The sequence below is a fragment of the Thrips palmi genome, unplaced genomic scaffold (assembly GCF_012932325.1).
Source record: "Thrips palmi isolate BJ-2018 unplaced genomic scaffold, TpBJ-2018v1 HiC_scaffold_10, whole genome shotgun sequence".
Classification (NCBI taxonomy): domain Eukaryota; kingdom Metazoa; phylum Arthropoda; class Insecta; order Thysanoptera; family Thripidae; genus Thrips; species Thrips palmi.
The window spans coordinates 15,305,810-15,323,642 of record NW_023144621.1 but is presented as its reverse complement, the minus strand read 5'-3'; the positions used below and the strand labels follow the sequence as shown (position 1 = coordinate 15,323,642).

Sequence of the window (17,833 nt, the reverse complement as noted above, 5' to 3'; positions counted from 1 at the left end):
TGCCATTTCGGGACCTGCCCATGCCGGGCGATTCCGAAGTTGTTTCGCCGCTCTCTCCCTCCCCATTAGTGCAACAGAGACAGAGCGACGAAACGATAACCTGAATCAAGCGGCGCGAGCAGCAAAAATCAAGAAGGCGGGAAGACAGCGTAGATAGCGCACTGTTCCAGAGGCGTGCTCAGAAATTTTCGAAGGGGTAGTCTTGCCATGTTTTTTGCCATCGACGGAATATGTTGGACTTTGTGGACTCGTGGATCTCTGCTTGTTGTTTGCTAGCACATCAAACTCGGTTTTCCAAAGTATTTTTATTTCACATATAAATAACAAAATACTGATCTTAAAATACACACACTGGACTGGACTTTGTCTAACAAACCGCTCTCTAACTCCATTAATTAATATACCTTAAAGTAACGATTTTTTTAAAATAAAACGACTACGCGACGACATCGTTTTGTCGGAGTAGTAATTAAGTGACTCCCATCATTGTTATTTCCATAGAGATGCCAGCTCCAATTTACACTCGAATGTTCCACGGAGTAAAAGTCCCCTTCGCCGGCTCTGGAAACTGTGGGAGGAAAGAAGCACAATTTAGCAGAAACAATATAAAGTTCAATAAAAAAGTCAATATATGTCAAAAAAACATTTTTTTGGTGCATGCACTGAAAATTAATGTTAACTGAGTATACACGCAAATCACTAAAGTGTGCTCTGGGTACAAGTGTGTGCTCAGTACACACTTAAGTGGACCAGAAGACCGGCGCACGCGGCCAAACCTCTATTCGCGTTTTGAGCTCCAGAGTCGCTAAACAGGACTCGAACCGAGCGTGTGACCCCACCAGTGAATTCCTCGTTTGGAGAGCAATCCATTGGTGGGGTCACACCTTCGGTTCGAGTGCCATTTGGAGACTCTGGGGCTCTCCTGGTTTCCTGGTTCACTGTGTAGCCTTACCCGTTTGGTGTAGCGGTCCTCGCAGGCCAGGCGGATGGTGGCGGCGGTGGCGGGCGCGTCCAGGTGGAACCACCCCCGCAGCCCCTCCTCCTCGCGGGCCGCGGCCACGGCCTCGCGCAGGGCGAACAGCACGGAGCAGGCCAGCAGCAGCGGGGGCTCGCCCACGGCCTGGAACACGCGTCGACAAAAAAAAACAGTCAAGCGCCGTGACGCCGCCGTCGGGAATCGAATTAGGAACGTCACTGGCACACGCCTCCACTGTCAAACCAAGTGTGGAGAACTCCTCACTTCCTGGTGCGGAGTGATTCTGCGTACTTGGGACTCGTGGAGTTTGCAGTCTCCACACTTCAAGTGTGGAGTAGCTCACATGGCATGGAGCAAATGCACAGTGGGACGAAAGACCGGTGGTGGAGGTGGCCAAAATTCTAGTGACCCCACCACTGGATTCCTCGTTCGGAGAGCAATCCATCGGTGGGGTCGAGCGCTTGGTTCGAACCCTACGTCGCGAATCTGGAGCTCAAAACGCGTCTAGAGTTTCGGCCGCCTCCACCGGTCCTCTGGCCCACTGTTAAATGTGGGGAACCCCACACCTGCGGAGACTGCAAAGTCCACGCCTCCGCATGTCAAGTACGGCGACGCGGCGTTCTTGGTGCACCTTGGACGAGTAGATGGCGTGGCGGTTGCTGCTGCCCTTGAGCAGGGCCACGTTGAACTCGGCGGGGATGTCGCCGAAGCCGGGGATCTTGTAGGCGCCGGGGCCCCTGGACAGCAGCGCGCCGTTGGCGGCCACGACGGGCTCCTCCAGGACGTAGTTGCCGTAGCCCTGCATGAAGCCGCCTTCGATCTGGCCCACGTCGATGGCCGGGTTCAGGCTCTCGCCCAGGTCCATGACGATGTCCGTGCTCAGCACCTTGTGGTCGCCCGTCAGGCAGTCGATCTCCACCTCGGAGCAGGACGCGCCGTGCGAGAGGTACGCGTAGGCGCGGCCCGTGTTCTCGCGGAAGTTGTAGTTGATTCCCTCAGTCCTGCGGAGTAAAGTTTGACACGTTTATTTTATGGCCTTCTGCTTCGAAACAGAGACCGAAAGGCATTGGGGGCACAGTGGACCAGAACACCGGTGGAGGCTTTGAACAAGGGGGAAACAACTTGAACTTTAGTGTTCGTTTCCCGTGAAAACACGTTGAAATAAAGCGAAATAATCCGCAATAACATGAAAAAACGCGAATTAAAATAACGGTGTACAAAAATTTTCGAAGTTGTTTGCCTCTTACTCGGCTCTAAACGGCTTTCGGGCCTGAGAGAGCCCCAAACGCCGGCCTCTGCTTCCAAAAGCACGGAAAATCGGGAAAGGCGCTAAACCGGCAACTTACGTGTAGTAGCCAGTGGCGGACAGGCTGACGGTCTCGAAGTACGCGGCCCGCACCCAGTCCTCCCAGCGGCCCGTGGGGTTGGCTTCGCGGAACGGCCGCAGCCGCTCCAGGATCTTCTCGCACGCTTGCTGCGCGAGCAACAATCAGCCTCAAGAACTCAGTTTACGTCGTACACGCTTTTTAGGGTGTGCGTACACTGCACAGCGTGCGGGCCACAAGACCGGTGGAGGCGGCCAAAACTGCAGACGCGTTTTGAGCTCCAGAGTCGCTAAACGGGACTGGAACCGAACCCCACCAATGGATTCCTTGTTCGAAGAGCAATCCATTGGCGGGGTCATACGTTCGGTTTGAGTCCTGTTTAGCGACTCTGGTGCTCAAAACGCGTCCGGGATTTTGACCGCCTCCACCGGTCTTCCAGCTCACTGTGCACTGCAAAGAACGGTATACATGCCACAAGTAAACGAGAAATGACAGTGTCCGTGACATTTGCACGCCAAATGTGGCAGGTAAGGGTGCGTATTATGGACACCCTAATAATCGTTCACTGTGCACACTCCACGTAATTGTCGTGTGTTATGTACCCTGATTATAGGGTGCTTTTCTCCTTGAACACTTTCCTAGAGTGCACCCCTCGAGCCCCACCTTGATGGCCATGCCGTTGAGGTCTGACGAGAAGCTGGCGGCCGTGGCGCTGGTGTTGGGCACCTTGTCCGTGGCCGTCTCAGAGATGTGGATGTTGGAGGCGTCAACGCCGAGCGCGCGGCTTGCCACCTGGATCATCTTGGTGTGCAGCCCCTGACCCATCTCGGTGCCGCCGTGCGTCAGCAGCACCGACCCGTCCGTGTACACGTGCACCAGGGCGCCGGCCTGGTTCAGGAACTTGACGGAGTAGGCCACGCCGTACGTCAGCGGCACGGCGGCCAGCCCGCGCTTCTTGTAGCGGTGCTGCCTGCGGGCAAGAGCATCGTCACGACGTTCGGTTTTCTCGGGACATTCGTGCAAGCATCGCCCAGTGGGCCAGAAAAACGGCGCAGGCAGCCATAACTCTAGACGCGTTTTGAGCTCCAGAGTCGCTAAACAGGACTCAAACCGATCGTGTGACCCACTAATGGATTCCTCGTTCGGAGAGCAATCCATTGGTGGGGTCACACGTTTGATTTGAGTCCCATTTAGCGACTCTGGAGCTCAAAACGCGTCAAGAGTTTTGGCCGCCTGCGCAGGCCCTCTGGCCCACCTGTTGAACTGCTGCACGTCGTGGAGCCTCTGGCGGTAGAGTGCCTGCTGCAGCATCTCGTCCCAACAGCGGCGAACCGTGCACTCCTCGACGCGGTGGTGGTACAGCGTCTCGTGCCCGTCGCGCAGCATGTTGAGCTCAGCCACCTGCAGCGGGTCCTTGCCTACCACATTGGCGACGTGCCTGCAAACAAGTGCACTGTTAGTGCTTCCACGGCGACCCCTATCTGCCGAACGCTACTATTTCCTGCCAACCGCTACCCTTTCCTGCCAACCACGACCTTGACGAACAGTACCTGATGATGGTCTCCGCCACGAGGATGCCCTGCGGGCCGCCGAAGCCCCTGAAGGCGGTGTTGGAGGGGAGGTTGGTCTTGCAGCAGTAGCCCGTGAGGTGCACGCTGGGGACGTAGTACGCGTTGGTGCAGTGGTGCATCGCTCTCTCCAACACCTGCAACCAGAGCCGTTCGTCTATCTCTCTCACACTCATGGGGCGTCCCGTATAGGTGCGAGAGAGACGAACTGCCGCCGCACAGAGGGCCAGACGATCGGTGGAGGCGGTCGAAGTCAAAACTCTAGACGTGTTTTTAGCTCTAGAGTCGCTCAATGGGACTGGAACCGAACTTGTGACTCCACCAATGAATTGCTCTCCGAACGAGAAATCCATTGGTGGGGTCACACGTTCGGTCCGAGCCCTGTTTATCAACTCTGGAGCTCAAAACGCGTCTAGAGTTTTGGCCGCCTCCACCGGTCTTCTGGCCCACTGTGCGGCGGGGGACTAACCGCGAACGTGAGGTCCTCAGAGCAGCCGCCGTTGGTGTACATGTGCATGCGAAGGCCGAGCAGCCGGCCCTCCTTGTCGAAGGCCACCTTGTAGCGGGTGAGGAACGGGTGCCGTTGCCCCGTGGTAGCCATGTCCTCGTCGCGGTCTAGCATGAAGCGCACGGGCCGCCGGTACCTGCCGGGCAGGGGGGCGTGAGGGGCGGGGACTGAGAGCTGAAGCGCCTGCGGGTAGCCCGCCGCCACGCAGTGCAGGGCGGGTCGGCCTACCTCGACCATCGCAGGCGCTTGGTCCAGCACACCGCAAAACGCTCAAGAGAGTCTAGCAACGACTCAAACTGAGCGTTTGACCCCACGAATGGATTCCTCTTTCGGAGAGCAATCCATTGGTGGGGGTCACACGTTTGGTTCGAGTCCCATTTGGCGACTCTGGAGCTCAAAACCCGTCCAGGACATTGACCGCCTCCTCCGGCCTTCTGGCCCACTTTGCGGCCCCTCGGAGCACGGCGGAGCACGGCGACGTACTTGTTGGCGGCGACGGCGCAGAGCGTCGCGAAGGGCACGGCGCGGACCTCCTTGCCGCCGAAGCCGCCGCCAAGTCGCTTGACTCTGACGACGACGCGGCTCTTGGGCACGCCCAGCACGCGGGCGACGGTGTCCTGCAGGCCGGTGGGGGACTGCGTGGACGCCGTCACCTCCATCTCGCCGTCCTCGCCGGGCACGGCCACGGCGGCCTGCGTCTCCAGGTAGAAGTGCTCCTGGCCGGGGCTACGGACCTCGCCGTCGGCCACGTGGTCGGCCTCGGCCTCGGCCTTGTCCACGTCACCCACCGCCAGCACCGCGGGCGGCACCAGGTACGAGTCGGCGGCGATGGCGTCCTGCGGGGGGGAGGGAAAGGACCGTTTTAAAAACCAAAACAAAAAAAACAGTGTGGATCCAGGAGAGGAGTAATAGGAGTACAAAATAGGAGCCTTGACTACTTATTAAGCCGCCTGGAAGGTAGGCATAAAGCAATGCTTCGCCACCTCCTTGCAAAACTCCTGGATCTTCGCCTGAACAAAATACTGTCGTAACGTTGAAATTAGCAGTGGAGGCACGCACCTCTATCGTGAGGACGGCGGGCAGGTCCTGGTACTCCACCTTGACGAGACCGGCCGCCCTGCGCGCCACGCTCTGCTCCGTGGCCAGCACGGCCGCAACGAGCTGTCCGTGGCACAACACCTGCAGAAAAAAGAAATAATAATGAGAAAATGGGATTGAACCAACGACTTGATGTATGCACTGGTAAAACGGAAACGGAATTGTAACTACGCTGCACATTGGGACAGAAGAGCGGTGGAGGCGGCTAAACCTCCGGATGCGTTTTGAGCTGCAGAGTCTGCAGAGTCGCTAAACCGGACTCAAACCGAACGTGTAACCCAACCAATGGGTTCCTCGTTCGGAGAGCAATCCATTGGTGGGGTCACACGTTAAGTTTGAGTCCCATTTAACGATTCTGGAGCTCAAAACGCGTCCGGGATTTTGGCCGCCTCCACCGGTCTTCTGGCCCACTGTGCGCTGCAAGAATTTACGCTTGAAGCCAAGCGCACACTTGAAGACACGCGTAAAAGTGCGCTTCACTTCTGCCAAGTCGACGCGTCCTAATAGAATAATCCTAACTGTCAGTGCTGATCCAAGACAATCCTCACTGCTCAGAGGTTTCAAAGGAGGCTAAAACTGCTCATTAGCTCTCTTCAGTCCAAGGCAGCGAATCATGATATCACTAAAATACAGCTTCCACGTTTGTATGCAAGGTTTATACTTTTTAACAAGTCCATTGCCAAGAAATTTGAAGCAGCATGTTGGCGTCACAGAATTTTTATATCTTTTTACGTCGTACAATCTGCGCTGACAGCTAGGATTGTCTTGGATCAGCACTGACAGTTGGGATTATTCTATTAGGAGGCGGAGGCGTCGAAGTGTGCTCACACTGCCGCCACTCACCTTCCCGGAAGCGAGGATCTCCTCGTCGAGGTTGATGGCGCCGAACTTGTTCTGGTTGGCGGGGAGGTCGGCGGCGGTGAGCACGCCGGCGACGCCGGGCACGGCCAGGGCGGCCGACGCGTCCACGGCCAGCACGCGGGCGTGCGCGCGCGTGCTCATGACGGGCGACAGGTAGAGCTCGCCGTCCAGGGGGCGGATGTCGTCGCAGTACACGGCCTCGCCCGTGGCCTGCTTGTAGGCGGACTGGTGCACGATGGGCTTGCCGACAAAGTCCGTTCGCGCCTGTGAGCCGGGCACCTGACGGAAACACGATCTCCATTATTTTCACCTGCTTCTGACTGAGCTGGCCGAACGGAATGTTAATAATTGCGGCTTTACTTCTTACCGTGGTGAAGTACTGCGCGCTGCTGAGCGGTTTCTCCGTGAGCGGCTCCGCCGCACTCTGGAGGCGACTGGACAGCATCGGCGAACGCGGCGTCTGGCTCGCGATGTTCAGGAAGGCCTTGACCAGCAAGCTGCCGGACAGAGAGCCAGGACCAAGGGGTTCAACACTCGCACTCCTCGCGTTTGAGTCTCTGGCAGCAGCCACATTCTCTATCCCACTGCACAGTAGGCAAGAAGACCAGTGGAGGCGGCCAAGATCCGGGACGCGTTTTGAGCTCCAGAGTCGCTCAATGGCTAAATGGGACTTGAACCGAACGCATGTGACCCCACCAATGGATTGCTCTTCGGTCGAGGAATCCATTGGTGGGGTCACACGTTTGGTTCGAGTCTCATTAGCGACTCGGGAGCTCAAAACGCGTTTGGATTTTTGGCCACCTCCACTGGTCTTCTGGCCCATTGTGCGACGCCTCAACACTGACCTGAGTGCGAGGGCCTGTCGGTAGCGCACCATGCCGCCGGGGGCGCCGGGTGGCAGAGGAAGGTCCTGCGCGAGGGCGGAGCAGGCGAGGTCCAGGGTGTCGCTGTCCAGGGACCTGCAGCAGAACGCGGAGTTGCTGTGTCACGATCAGAGACGACGAAAATGGCCTTTCCCAGGCAGGATCTAGGGTGTTCCCAAGGAGGCGGAGAAGCCGCGCCTTATGCCTACCTATAGGCACAGTAGTTGTGTGACCCCACCAATATGGACTGCTCTCCGAATGAGGAGTCCATTGGTGGGGTCACACGTTCGGTTCGGGTCCTGTTTAGCGAGTCTGAAGCTGAAAACGCGTCTACAGTTTCGGCCGCCTCCAGCCTCCACCGGTCATCTGGCCCACTGTGCTATCTAGTGCCAGCACGGCCGACTCACCCTTCAGCCAGGGCCTTGGCGGCGCCCTGCGCCAGCACGGAGGTGGGCGCCATGCCCCCCACGGCCACGGCGGCGTCCTGGATGGCCAGCCCGTCGTCGCGCAGCCGCAGCCGCAGCGCCAGGTTCACGATGGCGATGTCGTCCTCGCGACGCCGCGCCTGCTTCAGCGCGCAGAGGTACTCGGCCTCCTCGGTGAAGGGCAGCAGCACGGACACCAGCACCTCGTCGGCCAGCACGGCGTTGCGGCGGTAGCCCGTGAAGAAGCGTTGGTCCATGCGCAGCCGGCGGACGCCGCGCGAGCTGCGCAGATCCAGGACGCAGCCCGCCGCCAGGAAGATGGGGTTCAGATCGGAGATGGGGCTGCCCGTCATGATGTTGCCGCCGACGCCCTGGCGGACACAGCAGTGGTGTCATGGCACTGCTCTTCAAATTACAGTGTGTGCTTGCATGCACACTGTTCCTAAGCGTGGGCTTGTCATGCACATTGTCACAGACCGGGACAGCAATGCTGCCAAGCACACGCTCAGGAACAGTGTGCATGCAACATGCAGACATGATCAAGGTGGAGTGAGCCATGCACACGCACAGTCAAGTTTGAAGAGTGAACATTAAGGCCACACTCCTCCCACGCCCGCTATACTCACTGCGACGTTACGAATCTGGTTCCCGGCGAACCACCGCAACATGCTGCTCAGAGCCTGCAAGGTCCTCGTCTTGTGCTCTGCAGGGGACAAAAACAATGACAAGTCACCACAACAGCACTTAAATGCGGCAGTGTTGGTTGGTTGGTTGCACTGTTTTTTTTCAACGAATGTGACGAAATTCACATTCTAACGAATATGACGACGCACAGCGGGCCAGAAGAACGGTGGAGGCGACCAAAATTCTAGACGCATTTTGAGCTCCAGCGCTACATGGGACTCGAACCGATCGTGTGACCCCACCAATCCACGAGATCCGCTGGAGGAATTGATTGGTGGGGTCACACGTTCGGTTCGAGACCTGTTTCGGTACTCTGGAGCTCAAAACGCGTCTAGAGTTTTGGCCGCCTGCACCGGTCTTCTGGCCCACTGTGTGTCGTCACACTCATTGAACGACCGTGCAGGCCTGACGGCGAGCCTGACGGTGTACTCACGGGGCAGCTCCTTGATGAGCTTGCGCAGGGCCTCGTCGACCTGGGTGAGCGGGCAGGCCGCCCCCACGCGCAGCCCCTCGGCCGCCGCGTCCACGGCCACGGCCTGGAGCTCGGGCACGGCGGAGGACGAGATGAGCACCGGGTACAGGCACGCCTTGAACTTGGTCTCCACGCCTGCAAGCAGTGCAAGGAAGAGTTAGAGGTCAATTTAGCGCAGCGGTTTTCAACCTTGGGGTCGTGATAGCAAGGCGTCTCGCGAACGCCGTGCCACCGCACAGTGGTCCAGAAGACCGGCGAAGGTGGCCAAAATTCTAGACGCGTTTGCAGCACAAGAGTCACCAAACAGGGCTCGAATGACCCCACCTATGGATTCCTCGTTCGTAGAGCAATCCATTGGTGGGGTCACACGCATGGTTCGAGTCCCATTCAGCGACTCTGGAGTTCAAACCGCTAGAGTTTTGGCCGCCCACCGGTCTTCTAGCCCACTGTGAGCGGGTCCCGAAACGCAGGGCATGTCGAGCCGGGCGGCCGGCTTTCTTATTCCCGGCCCGTTTCGCAAGCCTCGGCAAGCCTGCTGCCATCGACACGTCGGCGATCCGTCCGACCCTTCCCTTCTCTGGGGCGACATGGATACGCCCAGTGGCGTGGCGCCCAGCGCTCCGGCCACTCCCACGCCGCGAACGCGTTGGAAAGAAGTTTGAAAACCCCTTGGCCCAGATCTGCGAGGAGCTAAGGTTCTGCCCGCCTCTGGAACGGCGGCCGCAGACTGATTCCGAGAGTCGTTTTCGTCGTTCTGTCTCTCTCGCACCTGCACGGGACGCCCCATGAGTGCGAGTGTGGTCTCCTTCGACCTGGTCGACGTGCAACCGGATAGGCCGGCGTGCACTCCGTTTTCACCGCTGACGTAAAGTGGAAAACATAAAAGGAAATGGGCCCACCCGCACTGCGCGCACTGCAGAGTGCAGCTGTCTGGCCTCGAACGTGACAGATGTGCCGTTCTGTGGCCGCCAAGTCGCCGCACGCTTCAAGCCAGCGGCCAGTTGAACACCTGGCTGACGACTCGATCACTGGTAAAACCTAAGTATTAGGGTCAGTTGGTGTACTTTAGGGACGGGTAAAAATGAGACAGCTGTTTCCTGGTCAAGATTTGACATATTTTAGAACCCATGCCTTACCAAATGCTATTTTCACAATAAAAGCATCGCATCTGCCGTGGCATGAAAATGAAATTGGCCGTATCCTATGTTCTCAAGCGTTATGACTTGACGCTTGAAATCGAGCATAGGCTCCTCTGCAAAGATTGCCCCAGCTAAATGCATGGGAGAGTTTCTAGTGTATGCCTCATTTCAAGCGTAACGTCTTCAAGCGTAAGTCTCGAGCATAGAGCTGCGCTTTAGTTTCACCAGCGACCGATCGACTCGCAACGCAGAGGTTCGTTTTGACTCCACCATTTTCGGACTTCATACTACTTTCGTTGCGGATCTTCGATTTCTTAAGCTAGCGTGATCCAAAAAAAGAGAACGTGAAATCCCTGAAATCTCAGGACGTTTAGATTCGTCGAGGTATTGTTTCACAGCATGGTTTTAGCGGCCGCGCGTCTTATGCACCCTGTAGCGCCTGCGAGGTAGGCCACAGGCCCGTCCTGCAACACACAGCCGTGGAGGCGGTGGCCCACCTCGCCCCTGTCGCCTTCACAGGGGCGAGGTAGGCCACCGTCTCCACATCTGTGTGTTGCAGGACGGGCCGGTGGCCTACCTCGCAGGCGCTACAAGCGAAACAGGGCATGAGCAAGCGATGCTCTCGGAGGACATGAGGGCGGCTATACTACACCCACATGATGCAACAGGGCTTGTGTGGGCACAACATTGCTCCCACAAGCAGGGACGTTCGGGACAGGGTCACAGGCCGACCGTTTAGCAGGTGGTTCCATCGATTCCATTCACCGTCGAGGCGACAGCTGACTGAAAACAAACCAACGCCGCGGGAGGATTCGAACCCTCAACCTGCGGCCCAAAGCGTCGGCGCTCCAACCCACGCGACCACGCGGCCGTTCCAACAGAGAGTCGACGTTGTCCTCACCCACTTCGGTGTTGCCCGCGATGATCCTGGCCTGCGGGTGCCGCTCCTTGAGTAGCACCAGCTGCTGCAGGCTGGTGGGCCGGAACCACGTCACCCTGGGCCCCACGATGCACAGCGCCTGCTCGTCCAGGGCGGCGCTCTTCTGCGGAGAGCCAGAGGACAGTGGGTCAGTTGCAAGCGGTTTCAGGCGGTACACAGGTAAAAGTGAGGCATAACATGGCGCCTCTCGCGAAGCCTTTCCGCGCGCCGTTCTTGAAGTGCAGAAAAGCTCATGCACTCCTTTCTTCTCATCTAAATGCATGGGATTGTCCGAGGAGGAAACTGCACTTGAATTTTGGTTTGCCTTGAAGCTAAGCCGTACGCTCTCCAAGAAGTGCACACGGTCTTCTAGCGTAATTGTACACTTGAATGAAGTGTACATCTACGCTTTAATTTCACCAGAGTCGAGAGGAATATTCCGATCTCGCACCGTTGTAGCACCGGGACGCAACTTTGTGACCACAACACAACAAACTCGAAAGTGTACATTACAACATGTTTCAGGTTGAAGCGTTGACTTTGTAGAAAATGAAGATGTCGGACTTGTTCCATTTTGGTCCCCGAACATGCGGGAGACGGTCAAACCTGTTGGCGGAGTCAAGTTCAGTGACTCCTTCGGACGCCCGACGGGGTCGGGACTTTGGGATTGCGTCCTCTGTTGCCTTTTTCGTGTTGGTCAGACGGCCGTGTTAAAGGGTACTCTAGAACTTGGTGCCCGCCTCAATCACTCTCGAAGCCTTACAAAATATGTTAGGCCTCTCAAAGAAAAGTAACTTGCCCAAACAAAAAGTTCTGATCATACCTACACTGAAAATCCACCGGCAAGTTTGCTTGCCACAAAATTGGAAAGCCTTGGCCTGAAATTTTCAACAGCTTGGCAAAATTTGGCGCTTTGGTTTGCCTGCAATGCCAAATTTTTGACAGACTTGCCAATTTTGGCCATTCGAAACGACTTGCCAATTCTGTGGCAGGCAAACTTGCCACCGGCGTTGCAGTATGCTAACAAAGACAATACATCGTAATTTACAAACTATTTCTTAGCATAACAAACTAAATAGTTTGTACCACACACATGCTCGAAGTACTTCGTGAGGTTTGAAGCGTCCCAAGGAGCACGAAACACTCACGAAGCAGTCAAAGGTTGTCAACACGAAGTCAAATTAACTCTTTTTTCGTCGAAATTTTGACTGGCCAAATTGACATCTAATGATGTCACGCTGAGCGTTTCGTGTTCTTGGGGGTGCTGACCTTGAGTTCTGGCGGAAAGATGGGCTCCTGGGAGGGGTCGTAGGGCGCGAACGTCTCCACGCTGAAGAACTTGTCGTCCGTGGAGGTCTGCTTCACGGCGCCCGGCGCGTCAACGCCGCCCTGGTCGGCAAGCACCGGCACACCGTTGACGACGCGGTCACCGGCAGGGGCGGCATGGCCGTTGGCGGTGCCATTGGTGGCACCATTGGTAGCGCCGTTCGAGACGCCGTTACACTGGTCAAACAAATACCACATCAAATAGAACAAAACTACGCCCTCAAGCAAGCCACCGCACAGTGGGCCGGAAGACCGTTGGAGGCGGCCGGAATTCTGGACGCGTTTTGAGCCCCAGAGTCGCGAAATGGGACTCGAAACGAACGTGTGACCCCAACAATGGATTGCTCCCCGAACGAGCAATCCGTTGGTGGGGTCACACGTCCTGTTTAGCAACTCTGGAGACTTTTGGCCGCCTCCCTCCACCGTTCTTCTAGGCCACTGTGCGCCGGTTTTGCAGTGTTGTGCCTCCGTTTTACCAGTGCGTCCACGCCGTTGACGGTGCCGTTGACGGTGCCGTTGGCAGGGCTGCCGCAGCCGTTGCCGCCGTTGACTTTGCAGCAGTCCTTCCCCATGGGGCAGCCGTTGGCCACACCGTTGGCCAGGCCGTTGGGGAGTCCCTGGGTGCGGCTGGCAGTCTGCAGGGCCTCGTAGTCCTCCGTGAACGTGCGGAAGCCTTCCAGGATGGGGCGGTACCCCGTGCAGCGGCAAAGGTTTCCTTGGAAAAAGTCATGCGTTCTTTCAATTTTCTCCTACATAGTGGAGCCATGGCGACAAAGAAGGGAAATGTGCCCAGGATTGAAGGCTTGCCTCCGATTCATTTGCAGCCCTTCAGCCACCCTACAGTAGCTGTTACAAAGAGCACCAGGGTTACCAACCTCAGCACGCCAAGTAGGAGACTAAACTTCTCCTTTGAGAGTGAGGCGAAGAAGGCAGGCTGAGGTTGGCAACACTGTCCCAAAGGGTTTGGCCCCAAAAGGTACGCTTAAGTCCGAAGGTACCTTAAGGTTTCATGCGCCAAAGGGCATAAACTTGATGCCGTTGGGTTGTCCAAAGTTTTACCTTGCATGGCGAGCTCCAGGTCGTGCATGGAGGGCTTGGGCAGGGTCCGCAGCAGCGCGTACATGGACATGACGATGCCGGGGGTGCAGAAGCCGCACTGCGAGCCGTGGGCCTTGGCGATGCGCTCCTGCACTGGGTGCAGCCGCGTGCGCGTTGACCCGATGCCCTCCACGGTGGTCACGGCCAGCCCGTGCATCGCGCACACGGGCGCCAGGCACGCGTTCACGGCCAGGTGCCTGCGTGGGTCAGACAGTGGACGCAAACTGCTTGGATGTCACGTGGCACAGTGGGCCAGAAGACCGGTGGAGGTGGCCAAAACTCTAGACGCGTTTTGAACTCCAGAGTCGCCAACCAGGACTCGAACCGAACGTGTGGCCCCACTAATGGTTTCCTCTTTCGAAGAGCAATCCATTGGTAGGATCACACGAACGGTTCGAGTTACATTTAGCTACTCTAGAGCTCAAAACGCGTCTAGAATTCCGGCCGCCTTCCACCGGTCCTCTGGCCCACTGTGCGTGTACTTACCGTGTCTTGCCAGTGCCCCTATCCACCCTGGACACCATGACAGTGCAGGCGCCGCAGCCGCCCTCGGCACAGCCCAGCTTGGTGCCACACAGGCGGACTGGAAAAGACAAAAGACAAAGGCTGTCATAAATGTTCAGTTTCATGACTGGTGAGACATCTCACCCTTCACACGGTGGGCCATATATCTGTTATCTGTGCTAGAATGAGGGAGCTGCTAAAATGAATGACCGCAAAATGACACGTACTTCGATGTACGAACAAAAGTGACGATCCAAATTCTCACAGTGTAGTGACGTCCCATAGCGACCAGGCCAAACGGCTCGGCATGGAGTCACATTGCGAACGGACAAGTCGAATGCCGTTGGAACACGTCGGTAAGCTGGCACCTCTGGCACCGCGTCCGCGCGTCCACTAGGCAACTGACTCTTATGTAAAATGCAAGCGGCATCCCTGCAGCATGCCTGCAGCCTGGAATAAACCTGGGTCAGAGTCCTCGCCCGGGATCACGGCTGGCGCTGGAGGCACACTGGAGGCACACTAGGCACGCTGGAAGGCCCGAGGCGACGACGCGGCTAACCAACCATTTCCCCCGATCTCTCGGACGGCCAGGTAATGAATGAAAAGATAACAAAGGGAACAAAAGTCACACCATGACGCTATCATGAATCTTCTGGGCCCCTCTGGCCGAGAACAGGTGTCCGCACTCCTCAAGTTAACTGGATTCCATTTGGAGTTTTTTTAAGGTTTTTTTTAGTACACTATTCGAAGTTTGTGAGAAGTTTCGACGGTAATTTCTTTGGCGCCTTGAAGAGGTTCATGAATGAACGGGCTGGAGGTTTCTTCTCTTAGAATAGATTGAAATTCTCAAGTTTTCGACGATTTTCAGTAATAAGTAGGTATGAAAGTTGATAAGTATTATCTGCTTAACATAGCTGTTGACGTTAGATAATTTGTACAAAGGTTGAATGAATTTTGGTGAATTTTATTAACTTTGTTTGCCATATTTCCGACAGCTCGACGGGGCGCCTGGACTTCTCTAAACTTCTCCCAGCCGAACTCCCAGGCCCAGGCTCGCAGGCCCAGCAACAACAACTGTGGCTAATTTGTGAGAAAATGCAGCCTCTCGTCGTGCCAGTGCCACCGGGCTGTGCGGCGTCACCTTACGTAAGCCGTGCGCGCTAGGGGGACCCGGCCGACTACAGCCTCCATGTGCCAAAGCCCCCCTCCCCTCCCCCCTCCCCCGTATCGGTTTGCACGACGTTCGGCGGTCACGGCCGGAAACTAATACGAGCGAAAGGAGGACAAGCCTCTCCGCAAAGATTCGGAGACTTTGGAGGTGGCCGACCACCCACGTGACACTGTGAAATCAAGTCCGAATCAATTTTAAAATCAAGTCCAAGCCGACTGGAAATCAAGTCCGAATCGAATATGGAATCAAGTTCGAATCGATTTTAAAATCAAGTCCAAGCCCACTGAAGATCAAGTCCGAATCAAGTCCGGCTTTGCTGTGGAATCAAGTCCGAATCGAATGCCTTGAGGCTGCCGACGGGACCGACCACGTGGTCGACACTGTGAAATCAAGTCCAAATCGAAGAACTGAGTCAAGCTGCTGCTTGCCTGAGTTGTCATCCTGTATCAACTCAATCATGTTTGTTTTTACTCACAAACAGCAAGGGTTAAATTGATTTCTTTTTTAAAATCGAGGAGTTTGGTATCGCAATCAGCTGTTACGTGATGAGTTGCTGGGGATCATGTTGGAACTTACGTTTGTTTCGGAGGTAGTAAAGAAGCGTCCATTCTGGGTCGACTCCACTGTCCACGACCTGGAAGATGGAATATGGAATAGAAACTACAGCGTCACGTGATCACTGCGAAGTCTGCAGCCTGCGTTGACAAACAAGTTACGGCATGACCTCCATGGTTCTTGTTTGTTTGGTCGATTCACCAAAAAAAGCTAACTTTCTTCAAATCTTTTCAAACAAGTGTCTTTCAGTTTCTTACTGCGCAAGTCACCTTTCAAAAAGGTGGCCAAAACGGTGCGCGCCACGGTAAGATTTGCCACTGTATCAGTACAGTATACTGTTTGGTACGGCAACCACGTGCATCCCGTCTTTCCTCTCTAACACAACAACACATCCATGCACCTCGCACTAACTCACTACACTTCATTTTCAGCGAGAACAAAACGACGAACTTGTTTCAGGTTCATCTGGACCGACACAGCAAAAATTTCTGCCCATTCTACATAATTCTACGTGCTGCCGTCGAACGCGACGCTACTTTTTGCGTAACGCGAGTCACTGCAGACTGATTCCAAGAGTCGTTTTAGTCGCTCTGTCTCTCGCACTCATGGGGCGTCCCGTGCGGGCGCGAGAGAGACAGCGCGACGAAAACGACTCTCGGAATCAGTCTGCAGATGCAAGTTCGCGAGGGAGCACAAACATGCGCTGGATGTGTTTGCTACCGTTGCCGACAGAAAAATAAATCAAGGTAGGCCTTCTATCTCCTTCTCTCATGCCTAGATCGGCCTTGAGTGCTTCTGGTCCACACCGCCACAGTTCATAATCACACTGTGCTTAAAAACCTTAAAGTCCTTCGGAGTGTTTCTCACGACGCATGTTTCTACGCGTCGCGCTAGCCGCTGTGCCATTTGAGTAAACAAACCCACGCGTCGGAACTGACATTAACTCAGAAGTCGTTTGAAGCAGCGTCCGCCAAGGACCCTGTTACGCTAGTTCCAGGTTCAAAACCTCCCTCCCCACAGTGGGCCAGAAGACCGGTGGAGGCGGCCAAGACTCTAGACGCGTTTTGAGCTCCAGAGTCGCTAAATGGGACTTGAACCGAACGCATGTGACCCCACCAATGGATTGCTCTTCAAACGGGGAATCCATTGATGGGGTCATACGATCGGTTCGAGTCCCATTGAGCGACTCTGGAGCTCAAAACGCGTCTGGAGTTTTGGCCGCCTCCACCGGGCTTCACTGTGCTCCTCCCTCGCGAGTACCTTCTTGCCGTTGACGAAGAACACCAGTTCCTTGCTGCCCTCCATGACCCCCGCCGAGGTCCCCGACGACGAGGACTCCACCGTGGATCGCTGGAGGACGCTCGCTGGACGAGCTGCTGGGGAAGCCGGGAGGACTCGCTGGAGTGCCCGGCGTCGCCCGCCGCTGCTGTGGTGCCCGGAGGACTCACAGGGAGAGCGAGAGAGAGGGTCAAATGGGGCAAATTTGGGCGGCGCGACGCGTGGAGCGGGACAGGCGGTCCGAGCGTAGGCGCACGCTCTCTTGACCAGCACGATCGGAAGTACGAGCTTGACTGGGCAGCCCGACGACGACGTCGCGTCTGAAGGCGTCTCACTCGCTCAGCCCCCACTCCGTACACTCCACGCCGCCCAGCGCAGCCCGTTTCACTGTCTCACTCCCACTCCTCGCGCCTCTCCACTCCGTGCCACTCCGAGCCGCGGCGTGCTGGCGTGCCCGACATTGCCGCATGCATCGCCCGGCAAGGCTGCGTGCTGCGCCACTGCGGTTCAACGGCCCTGTTCACACCGCCCCACCGAAACACTCCCCCCCCCAAGCAGCCGGACAATAAAGTCTCTCTTAGCGCCTCTCTGTCTGTAGAGAGCCCGCCTGTCTGTCTCTAGCCCTTCTGCCTCTCGTGGAAATCCTTGCTGTCTGCATTGAGCATATGTAGCTCTAGAGAGCATCTCTGTCTACTGAGAACCTCTCTGTCAGTACAGAGACTCCGCCCCGCTCTCTGTAGGGGTCATACCTGTCTCTAGCCCTTCTGTCTCTCGAGAGCTCCTCGGTCTCTTGAGAGCCTCTCTGTTATTGAGCACCTCTTACTCTCCAGAGCGTCTATGTCACTCGAGAGCCTCTCTGTCTAGCTCTGTCTACAGATCCCTTCTGTCTAGATAGAGCCTCCCTAAGTCTGAAGAGCATATCTGTCTCTGGATAGCATATCTGCGTCTAGAGATCGTGTCCACCTCTGAAGAGCCTGTCTGTCCCTGTAGCCCTTCAGTGTCCATTGAACCTGTCTGCCCCTCGCGAGCAGCCCTCTGTCCTGCACTGTCTCAGGAGAGACTC

General features: G+C 56.2%; 1 protein-coding gene across 1 annotated transcript; it reads right to left on the bottom strand.

Moving 5' to 3' along the window:
- Positions 1-286: 286 nt before the first annotated feature.
- On the bottom strand, positions 287-17,228 carry LOC117652562 (xanthine dehydrogenase-like). The gene is made up of 23 exons (XM_034397583.1): positions 16,753-17,228; positions 15,514-15,571; positions 13,749-13,845; positions 13,224-13,459; positions 12,641-12,879; positions 12,108-12,341; positions 10,821-10,962; positions 8,742-8,915; positions 8,251-8,327; positions 7,607-7,995; positions 7,182-7,295; positions 6,704-6,833; positions 6,319-6,615; positions 5,437-5,556; positions 4,861-5,213; positions 4,339-4,513; positions 3,852-4,006; positions 3,557-3,739; positions 2,965-3,271; positions 2,323-2,450; positions 1,608-1,977; positions 953-1,120; positions 287-568 (listed from the first exon to the last, which is right to left on the bottom strand). Exons 1-23 carry the CDS (start codon positions 16,795-16,797, stop codon positions 518-520), a joined length of 4,242 nt encoding a protein of 1,413 aa, XP_034253474.1. The 5' UTR covers positions 16,798-17,228; the 3' UTR covers positions 287-517.
- Between the last annotated feature and the right edge of the window lie 605 nt (positions 17,229-17,833).